At 34.9% G+C, this 21,214-nt stretch overlaps 1 protein-coding gene across 1 annotated transcript in view; it reads left to right on the forward strand.

Annotated features, from left to right (window-relative positions):
- LOC149420116 (uncharacterized) overlaps positions 1–21,214 on the forward strand; it is a 617,394-nt gene that overhangs the window by 442,805 nt on the left and 153,375 nt on the right. The window contains exon 4 of the mRNA XM_089637490.1: positions 996–1,110. Within this exon, the coding sequence (XP_089493616.1) occupies positions 996–1,110 (115 nt within the window). The remainder of the gene's footprint in view (positions 1–995; positions 1,111–21,214) is intronic.

The following is a 21,214-nucleotide window of genomic DNA, read 5'->3' on the forward strand; positions in this document are numbered from 1 at the left end:
AATTTTGATGTAAATTTGGCTCTTGATTTTGAATTATACTTTCTGTATTATAACAATTTTAATTATGTTTTTAGTTGAAGGGTTGTTAATAATTATTTTTTTCAACATAAGCATCTGCTATTTCTCCTCTTCATAAGTCGGGCCTCTTCAACAATTCTTCTCCGCATTTATAAATCCCTCCCTACATACCTTACCGTACCCCGCCTCTTCCGGGTGACGATATATTTCCCCTGAGGTGTCACACAAAAAAATAAACTTATAAGTTTGGCAAGGTCCTCACAGTTTACATTGAATCACGATTGAAGTAATGGGTTCTATAACAGAGATTGGCATAATTATTTTCATGGAGAGGTATAAAAACTTTTACTTTGTTTCAGAAGAAACAAAAAGCGGAAAACTTGTTTCTTTGAAACAACAAAACTCTCAAACGGTGGGTTTTGACGTAATGAAATTTACACAGCTTTTTCTGACTGGAATTCCTATGTTAGCATAACCATTTTCTTCTCAAATATCACAAAATTAATTTCTATGTGAAATCATAACTTTTCCCTCCAGATGATAATTCAAGAAGAGGACAAGCCAGTTTTCCCTTAAATTTATCAGGTGGCACTACCTCGTTTATTTGTTTACCAATGAAACACAAAAAAAAACAAATGTTTCTTCAAATCCTTCTATATTTTCCAAGGTCATTATTTTTTTTTAAATATGACTGTCCCTTATTTGCACTATGATATATTTTAAAAATTGATAGGTTTCCTAATAAACTTTCAGTAAAATACGAATTTATTATTATGATGTCGGAACATGTGTTCATAAAAAATCTAATATTTTCGGGTTTCCTTACTGTATATTATTAGGAAAAACGCAGGTGCATGAACACACACTCGTATTTTACTAACAGGATTTTAATGAATCAGCGATATTAGTTTTTCTCCGTGCATGATTCAAAGTTGTCAAACTGTTGACTAATCTGTTTGCGTTGTTTGTTTCCGCAGACGGGCGCACCTCCGCAACTGTTTGGAGAAGCTGAAAGACATAGTGCCTCTGGGGCCCGAGGCCTCGAGGCACACCACATTAGGACTATTAACCAAAGCGAAGAAGTTTATTAAGGTAAGTTCCTCTCTTCACTCTGTTACTGTGTTACCGTCACCTCGCCCGCTCACTCCTCCCGCTGGACTCCGGATCGCTGGAAGAAAGAGCAGCCGGAACCTTGCTACCCTAATTTGAAATTTCCACGTCAAGTTAGTACCAAACAGAATAAGGCAGTGTTAAGAGTTGAATAAGATATTGTGGATGCCTCTGCTATACTGTACTATACTGTACATCGCGCTTTCCAAAACCTTCGCCAGATGTTAAATCCGAACAGCAAACTAAGAAACATTAACTTTATAGGGTTATATTTTTAACACTAACATTCTATTCAAACTAATCGCGTCTTTGACTAATTTACTACCTAATTCTCTGGTGACTTGCGACTTGTGAATGTTTTACTTTCAACTTTCAACCAAAGTAACCAAAATACATTTGAGAAAACGGAAAATTACTGTGAAGATGATTCTCGAAATTTCTACAAATTTACTGGTGCAAATCTATGAAAAATCACGCGATAGTCTGAATTCTTGACACATTTCTAAAATGATAATTTAAACAATTTTTCCTTAAAATATTGTGGGTACTTCGTCGCCTGTCTGATTTCTTGACACAGTCAGTTCCAATTTTGAAAATGACACTTAAATTGACCTAGAGTTACAATCACCCACAAAATGACAGACCTACAATTGAAATTAGTATGTTTGATAATATAAAGTTTTCATTATTTTTGGACGTAGAATTATATATAACCCATAGAAAATGCTTGTTTTCTTTTATTGATCTATATTCGACGATAACAATAATGGCTGATCGATATATCACAGTAGACCTATTTGTTCGACGATTTCCATTGATCGATTCTACTGCTTTTAGAAGAAGTTTTAGTTTGTGCTGAGATAATCTACCGTGTACTGTAGAATATTGTTTGAAATATACTCATTCATTTATCAGCACAATAAATTATTCTAAAATCGGTTTGTCGAATCACGAGTTATCTCTGGATGACGGAGGTGATTATAATAGAAGGTCGTCAATGGGAAACTGCGCCGTGTACGAGGCACCATAATGTTCAGTATTGTAAGTTTTGTTCCTTTATCCGTAACGGTGAGCAAGGTTCCCATACAATTCTAAATTCAGTTAGTGCATGAAAGTTTATACCTGAAATTTTGGCGGAAGCGGAAATTAACTACGCTGATACTCTCGCTAATGTTCCCGGCGACCCATTAATGAAATCTATCGATAACTAGTGTTTCTTTACCAAAATACTCCTAAAACTTTATATGCGGTTAGACAAGAAACTAAAGATATTAAGCTCTTCACAAAAATGTGTATATTCCTAGTATTCCTTATATCGCCACGAACATAGGTAATAGGCATAAAGATCGCTTGGCAAATGGAGTCTAGAAATGCTCAATCTCAAGCGCAAAAGTAATTTTTTTATTTATTCTGAATCATTTTATAAAAAGTTAATCAAAGATAATTTTAACCATAATATCAAATTTTTTTAAAATTGTTTATTTTATGCGTTCCTACAATCGCTATGTAATCAAATGCAAGAACGCATAAAATAAACAACTTTTAAAACATTTGATATTATGGCTAAATTATCTTTGATTAACTTTTTTATAAAATGATTCAGAATAAATAAAAAAAATACTTTTGCGGTTGAGATTGAGAATTTCTAGACTCCATTTGCCAAGCGATTTTTTTTGTATTTTGCGCTTTTATTTTTTTATAAAATGACTATCGATTTTATTTTAATTCTACTCAAGCGAAACGATACGAAATGCTTCAATTTATCCAATGCATATTTTTTGGCATTCATAATATAAACTGATTCATAGTAAAGATTAATCGAAAATAGTGATTTAGCATTATGCTTCGTGTTTAATTGTGTTTCTTCAAACTTAATTGTACTTCTTTTTATTGAAACAAACACTTTGTATTTAACCACGAACTATATTTAGTAACTTTCATAGCCGGTGTTATGTTCAAAAATATAATGCCTAACAACAAGGTATATTCTTTGTACGAAAAAAATAACGGTTTTCGTTTTTATTGGTATTTATCGATACAAATGGGAAAACCTATGAAAAGTGAGGCATGAAACATTATTCTTTGGGCTCTTATGGACTTAAACTAATGAAACGTCCCAATAATTCCAGTATCAAGACAATTATATTACTGCCAGTTAAAGTTGTGTTGTCAGTTGGTAGAATTGCCGACTCCAGTTCCTGGGTATGAAACTTCAAACCAATGTTTTAAATGTTTCAATAGACATTTTTAAATATATGTATTATAGGAAAAAAATTTTTTTTACAGGTTGATTTTAATAATTATTGTACTAATGGTGTTCTAAAATGAATCAATCATAAATCATTATCAATAAGAAAATTATATTACTCTACAGATAATATTTCATTGTTCTAAATAAAGCCTTCGTCTATGGATTTATTTTGCATTGGCATCCGTAATATCTACGATGGCTACGCTGCCGACTGCAAAATACCAGTGTCAAAATGTATTCTTGTGCATCGATATTTCATGCTGAAATTCAATATTCAAATGGTATTCATAAAAATACATACATTTATGGAAAACGTCGGCTTAAAAGTAGGTTCTTCAATCTTCCGTAACTCCCCGTGCCAGCCAAACACTTAGTTGCCCAATACCAGGAGTGAAAGCTCTAACAATCTCGCAAACGTTGAATGAATATTTCGTCATATTTTCCCGCAAATAAGAAATTCGACGTTTCTGTGAAAAGCAAGGGACTACGTAAATTGAGGCAAAAATTCCGCCCAAAACCACCAACATAAATATTTTAATACCCATATTTTGCGATATATCTTTCAGCCGGAAATTTACATAAATTTTCACTTAGGTTCTTCGCAGCAACCCACAATGTTTGCGGTGTCCTATGAAGTTCGCCCACTGCGCGGCTAACGCACAAGCCATTCCTAACTACGACAAGGTGGTCAATGCAATGGTAAGCTGACAAACACACTGCCACTGGTTAGTAGCTGCGTGAACTGAGTTAATCGTGGGTTCAATCATTTGCTAGCCAGGTTCTCCATCATTTCACAAACAATTGAAGATGTTTGTATTTCTCATGTGTGGTTTAGCAGTCTAAAGGGCAAAATGAAGTGTATCAATTGTGACTCTAATAATATGTTCGTGCTTTACCATTACTTATTATTGTTTTGTGTAAATTCGTACAACTACCTATAGATCATTTTTTTATATCTTAAAATTAAATTTAATAATTTTACTATTAAGTTCTGCAAGTATTTTAGTTTATTTTATTATTGTGACAGCTGTTTCGGCGTACAAGGCCATTTTCAAACTGTTTGAAAATGATGTTTTAAAATTACTGTCATAATAATAAAATACGTGCAAAACTTAATAAGAACATTATGAAATTTGATTTTCATTATATCCATTACACCATGAACTAACCTTCCTACCTTTTACCTTCCCATAACTTAATATCCTCCCTTTCCTTAAAAAAGACCATCCACACAGCATCCCAAAAGATGACATAGACCCCAAGGGAAATTATTTTCCTCAGGGCCTCCTGTGTGTAAAAAAATAACTATTTATTAACTTACACATTCGCCAATTGAGAATGGTTCATGCGCTATCCGCGGACTCTCGGAACGAATCTAGGAAGGGCACACGTCACACTCAGAGCCCTTAAGGCAATTTTTCATTATAGGCGCTATACAAATTATTATCATGCGTCATACCGCTCTATTGTAACATGTTCTCCCTCCCTCTTATTAGCGAGGCGTGTAACAGAAAGAGAGATTACAATGGAGCTTTCAACGGTACGTCTTTAAATTAAAGCTAAGCATCAGCCCCCATTGTGCGTGACCTTGAAGAATACTTTGATTATACAATATCCGGTTTCGTGTTTTCCCGCGCGGTAGGCGGCGGAGGTATTTCCGGTCCGAACACACCCCTAGCCCTAGCCCTGGCCCTGGCCCTGGCCCTGGCCCTGGCCCTAGCCATAAACAAGTACCTACTTCCCTAGCTCCCTCCACTTCCTCAACTCCCTTCACAACTGCGTCTGCTTTAAATGCAAATCAGCGCAGTTCATTTAAAAATAATAGTTTTAACTTTTTGTCGTTAACTTTTTTACGAAAAGGGAAATGCATCATTAATCACCGCGCTAGAATTCTGTAATTTTGTGTACAGTAGTCAATTTCAAATAGGGGTGCATAATTAATACGACAGGCACAGGTATGGGAGCTTTTTTTTTTGGTTTCAATTAATTCATATTTAACAACCCAATTTTTACCCACTGTATATTATACAATAAGTACTTTAAAAATGACTTTTACATGGCGTACGAGAATCCTAATGAATTGCAAAAGATATTATTTTATGTCTATATCTTAACTATGAAACAGAATAACTAATATGTAAGCTCTGGTGTCGTGAAATTCGCACATACATTTTCAGTTGAATTTCTAAACTTTATGGGTTTCGTTACTTCATTTCCATCATGCAGCTTTCAAATATCGATTTTACTTTTTTTTAACAATTTTTTTTAAATTTTTTTTTATTTAATAAATATTTACACGATGATGCAGTACATTTACTTTTGACTATCACAGTAAGCTAATGCCCGTATTACCACAACACTTTATAAAATACTTCATTAATAAAATATAATAATCAACAGATAAAAAGTATTAATATGAAAATAAGAAAATCTAAGATAAAAATATATAAGAATAAATAGAACTAAATGCAAATGTAGAAATTAAAAGTAAGGTAAGAAATAAAGAAAAATAATATTTTGATGGAGATAGAACTGAAAGTTGAAATAAGAATTGTAGGTATTCTACTACAAGAATACATGTTTAAAATTCTCGCAATGGAAAAAATTGGAAAGAAGGTGTGATAGCGAATTATTTATATACATATATTATTTGAGTTTAAGGAGTCTTTGTAAAAAGCTTGTCCCCTTTCAAATAACCAATGTTTTACTCTGGCAGTAAAAAAGGAGATAGAATTATACGACTTTATGTCGGTACTCAATGTATTTTAGGAGCGATGTACCAGAATTGGCGTTGAGCGAATGAGGTATTTGTTTTAGGAACCAAGCAACCCAGGTTTGATTGAAAACGGGTGTGTACTGGATGTTGTGTAGCCACTAGTAGGTTATTTTTCCGTATATAACATAACCTTGTATGTTTGTTCTACATTTTATTATTTTTTGTCAATACCGCACACGAGTCCCAACTGCTCCCAACCGTCTAGAGCCAGTGAGACTGGCATTCCCAATTGAGATATGTTGTGTGGCTTAAGGTAGTCGGGAGGGGAAGGATATGAAGGAGAAGACGGTTAAAGCTATTTCAAGCCACGTTTCGTTTCTGAATTATGGTTTTTACCAAATCGATACTGATTGTATCTTTTATTCTGTACCGTATTGTAGTTTATTATTTTTTAATGAATTAATTGTGAAACAACACAAATTAATGAAATAAAATTTACTTGCGGACGCTGAAATATGAACCAGCAACCTCGGGATTGCTATTTTAATAGTGTTTCTTTCCAATATATAATATTTTTAATGTATGAGAAATTTTATAAAAAAATGTTGTTATTATTATTACTTTCATTTCTTGAAATCTGGAGAAGTCTAACTGTAACTATCTAATACCGGTTGATTGGTATTATTACTTATACTTATTCTTTATTTATTATTATATATGTTATATAAAAAATATTAATAATTTATACGTTACCCGAGGGTAATTTATCAAAGGGTCAATTAACCCTCAGGATGCCGGAGTAAAGTGACAATCCCCCGCCGTATACTGTCTGACACTATTTTCATAGTAACTTACTTGTTTTTTTGCGAAATGATGTTTTTGTAAATTGCAAAGTCTTACCAGATTATGTGTAAAAATATATATATTTATATCTTACGAGTTTCCACAGAATAGCTACTTGTATTCACAGACAAGTTTTTTGTTCTCTCTAATGTAATGAAGACATACGAAAATATTCTTGAGATTTATTATGTTTCCAGCTAAAAAAGCATTAATTAAAATTAAAATTAGTCACGCGATGCTTTCCTGTATATAATTACATTGTTGTGACTTAAAATGAAAAATGATGAAATTTGTCATGGAAATTTGCGATGCACTTTTTTACAAACGAAATAAACATATTTGCAAGTGACGAAACAACAATGCAGAATAATTCATTTGCGAACCGATCCTCTAATTATGGGAAAGGAACGAATCTTTATGATACACCATTTCCTTGCCGTGCGAGAAAAAATAATATCCTGGGAGCATTTTTTAAGGTTCAAAATACGATAAATTCGAGGCAAATTTGGTGAGCTATGAATTCCACGGTGGATGTCTTAGCACACTGAGGGTTAATGTATTCTGAATGATGAAAATAATATATTTTTAAAAATGACGCGTACAAAGTAATAGCTAGGAACATAGGCCCGGTATTGTGTAACGTATGGGTAATAACAGATCTTATCGGGCCGTGGAACTAACGTGTTTATGAAGTATAGTTTCCCGGATAACATCTGTTATTATTCATGAAATTAAAAAAAATTTGTCGCCCCGCTACTAACCCTGTGGTCACCAATCCGTACATACCTAGCCTTTACATCCAGAATAGTGTTTATTTTCCTCGAATTAATAATTACACTAATTGTATGAATATCTATTTATTGACTGAGCGTAGCGAAGTCCTGTTTTAATCCGACCGTTTTGAACGTCTGTATGTGAATATGTTTGTACTTTCCGTTTAAAGATGGTGGTCATTTTCATTAAAACATTGTTCAGAAAAGATTATTTTTTCAAATTTGAAATCGTCCTGTTTATTTGGTATTTATTTTACCTACCTGCCTGAAGAAAATTTGAAAAAACAAGTGTAATTGAGATGGTGACATGTCAATAAGTAGACCTTGCGTCCATATAAGTATTGTTTCTATATTATTTTAGCCTTATTTAATAAATCAAAACCGAAATTTCCTTTGAAATCATACCTACTTACCTATAAACCATATATTTTATGCAACTTTTTTTCATTTCAAATAAGGAATTATACAATTTGTTCAAATAAACGTCACAAACTCGATGAATATTCTTTTTTTTAATTTTTAAGGCAGGTAGGTACCATAATATTGAAATATACGAATAAGATATTAATTTAATTAGACAGCTACGAAGCTTGGATATTTTCCCCGACGTTCTTATCATTTGGAATGTAGCTCAATATTCGATAGTATAATATGTAATATTTGTGCGTTGACGTCCTTTGTTCGTGCTATCGGGATATAGAGTAGAGCGTACCTAGTGACTGTTTGCTTTAGTGGCGCATGGCGGCCGTAATACATGGCAGGGGAGGAGAGTATTATTATTATTTGGCATTGGAAACGTTTGACATGGCATGGCTGGTCGCCCCCTGCCAGCTTCATGCCTCGCCGCACACGAATAATAAATATATCACTTCAAATTTGGTATGTGGGGGTCGTGTGTCATCTTCTCGAGTGATAGACTGCTGAATGTCGAGGGCCATGTCGATAAACACAAATATTTCCCAAATTACACACACTGCTTAGAGGTACTATTGTCAAAAATAATACTTGAAGCTTGAAGCGTTGAATCAACACGGCTTTTTTAACGTAACACAAGACTAATGACGGAGGTTTGCCCGAGACTCACATTTTAATTAATTCCGACGAATCTAACGATAATATTTTTTTCTTCTTAGAGCGATCCCTACGGATGTAGGTTATTTTTATTTAAGACAAATGAAAACAGCACATTACCATTTAAATGTTGTATGTAAAACGGTTTGAAAATTTTATAAAACGATTTTCCACTATAAATTTTGCGTTAAGTACCAGATTTTATTTTTTTCTAATCGAGGAATTAGTAACTTCCCGAGGAATTGCTCTAGAAAAATCTGAGAATTTAGTTCATCAGAAATAATTAAAATAAACCCCACGGAAAGATCAATTTTCTAGGCCTGCTAGGGCATATTTGATCGTAGGTCCGTCCATTACACCAAGCCGCGCGCCGAATATTGTTTGTACACGACTTCGTCACTTATGTCAAAAAATTCCCACTTTTGAGATTTGCTAAGGCAAATTCAACCGTAGGTCTGTCCAATACACTAGGGCCGTGCGTCGCATATTTTCGTGCATGGCTTATTCACTAAGATTCCGAATTTATTTTCGGGTATTGTCTCGTCTTAACGCGGACAAGTCGTAATTCGTGGGAGTCATGTTAAATTTGTAACTTCTCTAAGTGTTTGGTTTTCGCATGTCAAGTCGGGTAATTTAATACTCGCATTTCAAAGAATTTGTATTTTTTTATTTCACTACTGCTACTCAGTCTAATTGATTTAAAAAAAATGTTATTACTGCACAAGAGTCCTAACTGCTCCCAACCGTCTCTGGAGCCAACCCAATCGTCAGACTATGGCTTCCGTAATTGGAGTTTTTAGTGAGACTACTGGGGCAGTGGAATATGGGGAAGCACCTGGCAATTTAGATCTGATCACCAAACACGGCTAAAGCCATTTCAAGCAACGTTTCAATTCTGAATGGTGGTCTTTCGCCACCGCGATAACTGAGATTTTCTACCACACTGAATATACGTACTTTTCTCCGCCATTATCCGGTATCATTATTGGTATCCGGTAATTGACGGCTACAACAGAACTAAACGCAGAAAACCACTTTAAAATTATACGTCAATGTCAGCTCTTAGAGAGTTGGAGCTGGGAACACGGTATCGCATCTTCATACATAAGCACACATTTCACCTTAGATTACACATCTACCCTGATGATGGACACTGCAATGCTGTCCGAAACGTTGACTAAAAGAGGAGGTAGCGAGACACGGCATAATACCCCCAAAACAAATCACTATAATACTTTTGGTCGTGAAAATCTCAAATCATACCTTTTCGCCGCCAGTTCTAAATATCAGTGTCGTACATCAGGTTTCTGGTATAATAACTATTTTCATGAAATCAGAGTGAATAATTTACTCGAATCAAATAATTGAATCGTGTCATCATGTCAAGAATATGTAAATATTAGACTTGTGCAAATATCGAGTTGTGTGAGAAACGGCCTTATGGTTGGTGTATTTACCTCGAACTAGCTAAAATGTCAACCTCTATTATTTTCTGAATCCTCTCATTCGTATTACATGGCCAGACACCTACGTCTAAATACTCAAGGATGTCATTTCAGGGATTTATTATTATATTTGGTTATTAAATTATGAAGTATAAGTTTATTTCATTGCACGGGGAGGAGCAATAAACCATATAGAAAATCAGTCATATAGAAATTGAATAGGAATCTATCTTAACTCCTCAGCCTCTGGCATATTCTGTCGGAAGGTTGGAGTATTTCCGCTTTGCAATAAAATTCAAATAATGGAATGATTCTGAACGTATCCGAAAACTGAAATCTATTTTACACCCGAGGAATACTTAATGCAATATATCTGCACCGTAATGAATTAAGGAGTCGAATTAGTAACATTGTGGTATACGGTAGTTAATGGTGGAAGAAGTCGGAGGCGCCCGAGAACCAATTTGCCTGAAGTATTAAAGGTGATGACGTACTAGATATACGTCCAATATCCGTAAACCACTACTAAACCAAATTTTGGACCAAAAAACCAAATTTCAGCTACCACAAACTAACATTAATAGACCAGTTAGACAAGCGTACATACAAAACATTAAAACTCCATCGATAAGCACAGGCTTTGGACAAAGACACCACTAAAACTAGGCAATTACACTAGTAATTACACTAGATACCAAATTTGAGAAAAACACAAAATATTTCTCCAACAAAATTTAATATCAAAATAAATACAAAAAAATATATCTTATAAGAATGAAACATATATAATAATCATGTTAAACACAAATGTGTCAATACTTACGTACATGTTGCATTTTTCTATTACTACCTATATTATTATTAATTTATTTATTTCTCAATATTTCATCTTTCGTTTAAATTCATTTAATATTAATTATTTACTGTCCACTTCATTTACATGCAAATGCTGTATCTCATAAATTTGTAAAATGGGGACCTCATCACGGGTCACCCAATGCTTTATAAAAAAATACTCGTAATGTATGAAATAAAATAAATAAATGAAGTATGCGTTGGAAGTATTCTCGACTGCAAATTACTTCATGAATTTGAATCTTCTTTTTATTACTGCCCCTCACAGGTTATCAGCCGTCACCGAGTTCACCCCATATTTCCCTGTGGATATCATTATGAAAATAAAAAAATGAATTCCTCTTCTGGGCACTTCTCCCGGGCACTTAATGCGTTATTTGCTTACTCGAAACCCCCGATATGATATGGTGTTCCTCGAGACGCAACCGGGATGTTTCAAATTTTCTAACAAGTACCTCTTTTTTGTAAAAAGTTATTTCATTTGGAACATATTTACGATAACTGTATATACGCAATTAAAACTCTTTCACTTGGTGGATGTTTTTAAGTGTTCCTTTAGTACTTTGTTCTTTATAATAAGCAACATTTCATTTGTAAGCGTTTCAGATCACACGATACATAATTTTAAACTTTTTGCCTGATTGGCTGTGTTTAATAGCGCCTCAGGTAACATTTCATATTCGTTATTTTAAAACTTTTTGCCATGTTAGCTATTTTTCCTTTATAATATATTATCTCTGAGTTGTGTTTTTTAGAAAAAGACATCAACGCGTGCGTAAGTATCTTGTTTTAATGAAGAGCAATCGATTTTCCACACTTATTATTTCGTCTTATTTTGCTTTTTAACTGCCTTTATCTTGTTTCAGTAGCTCTCCTACAGTGGTGGAGATAGTCGAGGTATATATATAGCATATTTCGGGCGGAAGATACTCTCGGTATCGCCTTGGTGTAATACCACCATACAGAATTGAAAAGTTGCTTGAAATTGATTTAGCCGTGTTTGGTGTCCAGATCTGAATAGCCAGATATCTCCACACCTTCCACTACCTCATCTCCTTCCCGTCTCCACTACTTTCAGCCTCACAACGTACCACAATTGGAGACCCCACAGTCTCACTAACTCCAGACGCTTGGGAGTATTGGGAATCTTGCGCGGTATTCACATAAAAAAATCAAATTTTATTTTTATTGGAATAACTTTTCTTTTAATAATTTTTGGACGCATCAATTTAATATGTCATTGAAAAGATATTACTAATAAATCTAAAATTAGGTTAGCAGTTATCAATTAATCACAATTCATAAAATAATTAAGGGCCGAGTGGTTAGTGGCGTTGTCCCGGTAAAACAGAGATCCTCCGTTCAATTTCTAATTGACGCCGTTACCTTTTCCTCTTTATATTTTTTGTCTTACGTTTTGTTTAGATGTATTAGTATTATTTTCAAAATAAATTTAAAGTTACGCCACTGCCCCCTGTCCCCTATCACGCTCACAGTGCCCCCGTACTCATATTATTTGATAGGCACTGATAACCAGAATGGATGATCGTAAAAGTAAATTAAGGGAAAGATTCCCAAACGGAAAGTGCTTGTTCATTTTTGTTCCCTTTCCGCGTAGCTGGAGTAGACTCGCGTAATTACAGGCGTATTATTTCTCGTGCTGTAAACCTAACTGCCCACTGAGTCCTCTGAGTCCTTGCACTATATGGATGCTATCTAGCAGCATTATGTTACGACTCCCCGACCACTCATGTTCAATGTTCCGTGTTAATAATACTGCAGACAAGACACTTGAAGGGGAATTTATATTTGAAAATTAATCATATGGGTCAGTCAAAATCAAATATTTTTAGTAAATTAAATGAATTAATGAAACATTGTAAGGAATTTTCAAATAATGAACGTTTTAAAGCGGTAGAAATTTCTACCAATTAATTCCCCTGTTACAAGTTTCTCACTAACCTTTAAGTTTTTAAGTTCCGATATATTATTTGTGAAGATGACCATTTTCAATTTCTTATGCCGAGACGTTAATTATATGAAATTCCCTTGATGGAAAAAAATCGCAAAGTAAGCTCCGAAAATTACTAAAAACACGTTTTTTTCCGTTATTTAATATGTTATAGGCATCACAGTGCATCTTTAAATGCAACTAAAGCATTTGTCGAGGGGTTTTTGCTGTATTTCAAACGAGTCATGTTTTATTAAACATTTTCACCATTTTCGCTTAATTATTATCGATTTTTAATATTAGCGCGCTCCCTCTAACATTCGTATTTACATATCTCCCTTAAAACTATCTTTGAACGCTTACTACGGGGCCTTAAGCTGCCGATATAGTGTACAATATATTGTATAGCTTTAGATGGTATATAAATGTACAGGGGATGGACAGAGAAAAGAGAGACAGCAGAAAATATAATGCGTACGTCTGTGGAAGATGACTGGAACGCGTCAGAAAGAAGTGGCACAATAATTAAGAGGAACGGCTGCGCGGCCTATTTCATACAAATCTTTATTTTGGATTTGAGGTAAACATACACAACAAACTGAATAATAAATAATCTTAAATTACAGAACATCTACCCCTTCATGAAAGTGATGTTATAGTTATGTGCATCGTACGGCTTGGGATCAATTTCAATTTGAGGCCGGTATGGGAACATTTTATTGGATAACCAACACCTTGATTTACAAAAAACAAATAACAAAAAAAAAAAACAACACCTTTGCCATAGGTCACCCCAAGTGGTTCTCTACGTTTGGTAACTTAGCAGGGGTGCCCGGGTTCATGGGGGTGAGGTTTGTCCGGGTCTTGGCGACAGATGCGTCTGCCCACCAGCTGTGTGATGTGCCGGATCGGGAGGGTGACCTTGTGACCTATCCAACAGGACTCTCCGCATATCGCCTTGCACCGCAGTGAGAGGGATGGATTCACACATCCGTCACCCCTGACACACTGACCCTAGATTCCTACCCAACCCTCATACCTTTTCCTTCCCAGAATTTCTTCCCCTTCCTTTCCTTAAAAAACCCTCCACACAGCATCCCCAAAGATCACATAGGCCCTGAGAGAATTGTTTTCCTCAGTGGAGTGTGGCGCTAATGTAAAAATTCAGCATTCTGTTTACTCTGCCTACCTCCACAGAATCAAACTGCGTATCGTGAATTTATTTTTAGTTTTATTACTAATTAAAACGGAGGCTTATTTTAGGCTTTGTTGTTATCTCATTTTCAGATATTTGATGAACTATAATTATTTCACTTTGCTGGAAACGTTTCAGTAAAATCGATGTTCATTAATTTATCGTTTCTTACTGATTGTACTACGAAGTTATCTGCTTCCGGATTAATTGGAAGCTGGAAACAAACAATTAATATTGGGAGTTGAATTAAAAGACTTTGTTTGGGAATTAAAGGCTTTTCTTGGGAAAATTTTCCCGTTCAACGAGATCTCCTCTACCTGGAAGCTATCAATCGCGGCTATAATCGTTTATCATCCCTTAAATTATTTAAACACCTTTTTATAACTTCTCTGGAACGTTTCATGGTAGTTTTGTGATAGCACTTGGGTCTATAATAAACATTGAATTAGAACTCGTAATTAGAATTAAGTTGTGTTTTCATAGAAAGCAACCCATACATAATAGAAACAATGGATATAGGTCAAAAGTATTGCCAGAATCGTTTACACTTAACACTACAAATGGCTTGTACGCACACCATTGCCCATTGCCCCACCTTTGTTTTAACTTTCATTGGCTCCACCCGCGTTGATAGTCCGTGCAGTTTATTGTTGTTAGGCACACGGAGACAAATGAGTATTGCTAATTGAACCTTAACGAAAGAATTGATAGGTTTCCCAATAAACTGTTAGTAAAATACGAACGCAATAGCATTTCGTCATTGTCTTCCGATATGTTAGGAATAAACTTATAGTTTATTTTGAAACGGCTTGCAATCCCGCTTCTAACCGGATCGCCAATAATTTGAAGAGATTCGCAATACTCATTTGCCTCCGTGCAACAGGCGGTACTCTTTCATGTCACATCTCCCATTGTTTCTATTAAGCAAACACTCTTGTGGTGCTTCAAATAAAATGAATAGCAATATTATTTTACATCAGTGTTTATTAAAAGTTTCGACGTTGAAAGGGTTTCACTTTGACTAAGCAAGCTTTAAGCTTCATTTTGTATTAATTTGGATTTTACTGACTGTTAGTTAGAATCTCGAATCAAAGCGAAGCCAGTCTGCAATAAAAAATATTAATTATTAACCTTTTTTCAAGAAAGTTTGTGTTATTTTTAATATTGTATTTCTTAATTTTGAAATGCGCTATTCCCAACCCATCAACTTTACAGTTTATAAGCACAATTTTTTTTAATAATAATACTAGCTGACGTGTACCCGGCGTTGCACGGGGACTTATAAATGGTTTGGGGTAAAGCTTTGAGGTTGTGAGGTCTTTTTAAGATATGCAAATCCGTAGTACATTTTTTAGATGTATGTATATCATAAGGTATAGCCAGCGTTAGCAATGTAAGCACCCGAAAATATTTTTTTGCTACAGATTACTAAACATCGTCTTTTCTTTACTCTCTATAAATATAATGTGCTTGTATTATATGTATTAACCTTTCGAAAGCGATTTTCTAAATTACAATAAAATTCTTATCAAAAAACGTTGCGTAGTTTAGAAGAACCAAGGGCACAAACTAACAGACGCGGATAGCTTTTTTGTTTTATACTATTTAGAGATTAGATACAATGCAGTCTCTGCCAGAAGACACGCGCCTCCAAACACGAAGCTAATATTTGAGAGTGATTTTGTATAGTATTAGATCCGCTTCATTGTTTCTCAGAGCCGAATATGACACGAACGGTGCACGGCTAGGAGAACAAAGGAACCCCTTATGAAAATTGACATCCCAGATATTGCAGTTAGAAGGTAATATAGAAGTCCAATTACGGGAGGGTTGCATACCAGAGATACATAGAGATAGAGATACATAGCAGGTAGTAGTGGTAATAAGGCATCCACCCTGGCTTTACGATCCTGTCAACATTACTTCTTTATATTGAAAGGGGCGCAGTATCAACAAACAAACCCCGAACTACCTAAAATAATTCACGCCAAAATTCCTTATAATAATTGCGATACGTCCTACATGATGTGATACTTTTAAAGTAAATTTGAGTATATATTCGGTATTCTCTTTGTCGATATTTTCCCATCTTTTTAAAGCCGGAAAATTTAAAGACTACTGCTTGGTCTGGTTTTACTCTAGCAGCCTTACTAATAAACGGGGTGCATTTTTTATATAATTGTAAAACAACCGTGTATGTGAAAACCTTACTAATATAAACTAACATAAAATAAGGTAATTTATCTGTTGAATTTAACTGTTAACAATAATTATTTCTCATCGATTATCGAAATTTTTTTTAAATCTCCTATATATTTAATATTTTTGAAGATGTCCTAAAAACAAATACCGTTTTAGAAGCTAGATAATATTACCCTTCAGATTTTTGTATTTGAATTCTAGTGCAATATACTATAAATTGCAATATTTTAATTTCATAAAAGTTGAAAAACAAGCTTAACGCAAACACTTTTAATCAAAACGTCAAAAAATACATTCCGTTTCTGGGAATAAAAAAATGATTTTAATTCCCGGAAAAACAACAATTACAAAAATGAAAGAATACATTACTTGCACAATTCAAAACGTTTATTTCTTGGATAGCCAATAAATGAATTAGACATAAGTTATAAAAAACATCACTTTCAAGAAATTCTTAAAAAATTTAGACAGTAAAATTCAATTTCAATTTTCCATGCCAAAGGTTTATAATGAATGTACAGTATACAACATGCCATCTTTTACAAAAAATATTAGTAAAAATCGAATCTGAACTTTTCTAGTCTTCATTCAACCTGTTAAAACACCTTTCAACTGTTGAGAAGTGTTTTTTTTGTGACCTATAACTCATCAAAATGATAAGTCATGGAAAGTGATAAAACAAAAACTTTATTAACTGGGTTAAGTAGGTTAGGTTAGGTTAGGTTTAAATTTATTTTTTCATCGTTTCTAATGACTTTATATCACTTTTTAAAAGTGTGTTGAATTGTCACTGTGTTGAGTTATCATGGAACCGTTTTATTTTTCATGTTATGAATGGCAGAACAATTCCTGTATTGTTTTCATGTAGTGTATCTGTAGATTCTTGCTATGCGTTTGGCTGGCGTGGAATTGATATGTTTATTGAGTCTCGGCTTATAACGCACAGGGTGGGGTGGGGAAGGTGGTGGTATATTCAGATATCGGTGGGGTGGCAATCTGTTTATCCGGGAGCCCATAGGGTTAAGTTGTTCGTGAAATCAACTCCCGAAAGAGGGGTGTTTTGTCGCCTTCCAGATTCCCTTTTATCCACGTTGTTTGTCTACTGGAAATTTTATCGTTTGATATTATTTTTCAACGAACCAATAACGTATTTCGCAAAATATTAGGTTTAGATTTTGCACACCAATGCGATGGGCCTTAGACTGATTTAAAAAAAATCTAAAAATGGTTAATCCTTTACTTTCATCTTTATCACTTATGTTACGAATACATTAACGGATTGGCTCTCCTGCTGGCTCACGTCCAATATCAAGATAAATTAAATTAAAAAATCAGCCTGCAAACCGCTTATCTTAGAACTATTTTATCGCGTCTCATATTTAAAGGTACCGAATCTTGTTGAATATCCAGTAAACGAGATATTGTCAAGCCTGCACCGCCCTTGACTTCAGACCTCCAAACCCTCTGTGTATTTTCCTCATCACTCTACGTTCCTCATTATTTTGTCAAATTCTCCTTGCAAACATATTTCAAGGTCGAATCGTGTTGAATATCCAGTACACGAGATATTGTCAAACCTGCACCGCCCTTGACTTAAGACCTCCAAACCCTCTGTGTATTTTCCTTATCACTCTACGTTCCTCATTCTTTTGTCAAATTCTCCTTGCAAACATATTTATATTTCCTTAACAAAGCAAACAGCTTTTACCTCCACCTGTTATTTACCTCGAGTCACACAGTTAACCGGATACAATTTTTCTTTTGTTCCGAACTGTATGCGAGTTCTATTTATCTTGCAACACATTCGGATTACGCGACGGGAATAAGGAATAAGAACTAGAGATCCTGGAGACTTATGTACTCCTGGTATTCGTTTGGGAAATGTTCCCCGTTAGAGCGCGATGCGCCGAATGATCAACCTCTCTCTCTCTCTCTCTCTCCTCCCCCGTTTCCCTTTCCGTTTCCACAACCTACCCCTCAACTTTCTACCACCTCGAGTAAAGCGCCACTTAATCTAAAATCAATTGAGATACCACCGGCTCCCGACCGCAGTTGGAAAATCCGTGGAAATCGGCTCCCAGCAAAAATGCCCCTTATTCCATGGGCTAGCACATATTTAGCTAACCCAAAGTCCTGGGGATCTATTTTACCCTTGCGACTTTTCCGACTTCCGAACCGACAGCTGTTTTTCAAATTCGTTAAAGATTTGAAAGGGAGTTTTGTTGGTTTTGATGTAGCATCTGAGTCATGTCAATTTGTTCATCTTCGTGGTGTAATAAAGATGTAAAAGCAATCATTTTAGCAATAAAATTGCTCATGGACATTTCTTTGACTAGGATTTTTAATCATCACTGCTCTCCACCCCCAACTCTGCGAGTGCAGTGTTACTCTAATTGAAAAATGGGGTTTCCCCGATGTGGATACTTATTATGTGATTTTTTTTACCTTTTTCCATCTTTTTATAATTTTGATTATTTTTCTAAATAGCCTTCTTTAAATCAACAATATTGATCCAAATGGATACATATTCTAATTATGTTCTAGATATCAATTTTTAATGGGCTTCATTCTTTCATTTTATTCTCCGAGTTAAATGATTGGAATGATTAATTCGAATTTTAGATAGTTACATAGATACCTACTGCAAACACAGAAATATCGAAGTTAGTAATTTTTTTTTTTAAAACGTATGGTTTCAAATTTTGAAAGTGCGAATATAATGTGAGATTTTCACGGACAAAAGTATTAGTGGTTTATTTTTGGGTATTTTGCCGTGTTGCGCTACCTCATTCTTTAGCCAACGTTTTTGCTAGCTTTAGATCGGGACAGATGTGTCCATCATCATGACACATCTGCTCTGATGATGGAAACTATAATGATGTGCGAAAGTTGGCTAAAGAAGGATGTAGCGCAACACGGCATAATATTCTAAAAATAAATTACTTTGGATTCATATTTTTAAATTGTTTAATTAGAAAGTAGAGTATTAATTCTCGGGAAGCCGCATATACTTCATGTATCGTCATATACCTGAAAAGACTGTGTAAAACTAAATATTGTCGTGTTAAAAATATTTTATGGGTATCGTATAAATATCAATTATCATTAAAAAGTTAACTTTAAGCAGCCGCTTTCCAGATGACAAAAGACACAGTGAAAGCCTTTATTTAGCGTGTTTACTACCTCTCATTGTTAGGGTTTGCGAGGGGTGGGCCTCATGGTCCGCATGAGGGTGGGGGGTCACGTGACGCGCCCGGCCATTTCCGTGTCCGCTGGGCAGCGCGCGTATCCGGGGAAGTGTTTATGGCCTCCATCCACTACACTCCACTACACGCCGGCCTCGCGGAGGAAGTGTGCTGCCGTGGTAGAAATTGCCATTTAAAATCGAATCAATCGGAATAATAACCATTCTGATGGATTCACACTTATTTATTGCAACATCTAGCTTTAAAATTATTGCAGTCTTTTTCCTTATATTATGTCAGTGACGGGATGCGCATGTTGTGTTTCCATTGGCACAAAATGCGCATCAGTGACGGGATGCGCATGTTGGGTTTCCACTCTCTGCTAATGCTTATAAAAAGCTAATCAAATTGCACCAATGCACAAAAAAAATCGTTGATAGTTCAAGATTTTTTTATATTAATATTGTCTCTACGCACCTATACATTAGTATCCATAGATTTTATGCGTGTAATGTTGTATATAAATATGCCTGTGAGTTCCTATGTTACCGATGTTCTATCTATATGTTCCACCAAAGTTCACAAGCGTAGATATAGCCCTGTGAAGGCGAGAAACTACCTTCAGAACATATTATATAATTACTAATCTATAATGTTTTTTATTTTGTATTCACCTGTTATTTATCCAATTTCATATTATCAGCTAACCAGCATTGTTTACATACCCACACCGAGTTCATTTGCTTTGTGTAATACAAAAGTATGCCACAAAACAAATAAATCATATTTATTTTCCATTAATCAAGTGTAAATTAATTAAAATTCCATTCACGCGTGACAGGCTCGTAACACCAATCGGATCTGTACAGTGACTGATTAAAACCAACATGCAGGTAGGCCTCATGCAAAATGCAATTAAACATTTACATTGGAAATGCAGGTTTATTTCCCAACAGTGACATATGGCACGTCGGTTAAGGCATTATGTTAATCCATCGATCCGACGCCCCCTCTCCCACCCGCCCGGCGGCCCACCCTGATTTAATTTCCTTAATGGCCCACGCGACGCTCATCGCTTCTACGATTTGTCGTAGCGCCCGACCTCCCTTCTGCGTTCGGGTACAGTGCTACGGTGCTACGAGCTACGCCGCCGGATTTGACTTGTATTGAGTGTAATCCGAAAGGTGTTTTCTGATGTCGACTGCTCGCTTTAATCATCGGATTATATTTGATTTCCCGAATGAATTTCTATAGATTAATACAAGTATATTTGCATTGTATTGTATGTTCAATATTTAATCTAGGTATTCTAGAAATCATTTCGTACATATTTTTGGTTTCAATAATTCTTACATTATTAAGACATAATTTCGTCATGTTTTTATTAGACTTCTCGATTTAATTTCAACTGATCAATTATAAGTAAAAAAAACTTTCATTTATTGTATCTTAAACGTTTATTCGATTATAGAAATCATGTATATTAAAGAAAAGTTTTTCCTATCAAAAATAAAAAAAATTTCCTTTCCTCGTCAGCTTCCGTGATCGAGGGGTAAGGTTCTCGACTAGCAATCCGAAGGGAAGGAATTTGGGCTCTGG

This window comes from Hesperophylax consimilis, chromosome 11 (assembly GCF_061612785.1).
Source record: "Hesperophylax consimilis isolate HC1 chromosome 11, BYU_Hcon_1.0, whole genome shotgun sequence".
In the NCBI taxonomy this organism is placed as follows: domain Eukaryota; kingdom Metazoa; phylum Arthropoda; class Insecta; order Trichoptera; family Limnephilidae; genus Hesperophylax; species Hesperophylax consimilis.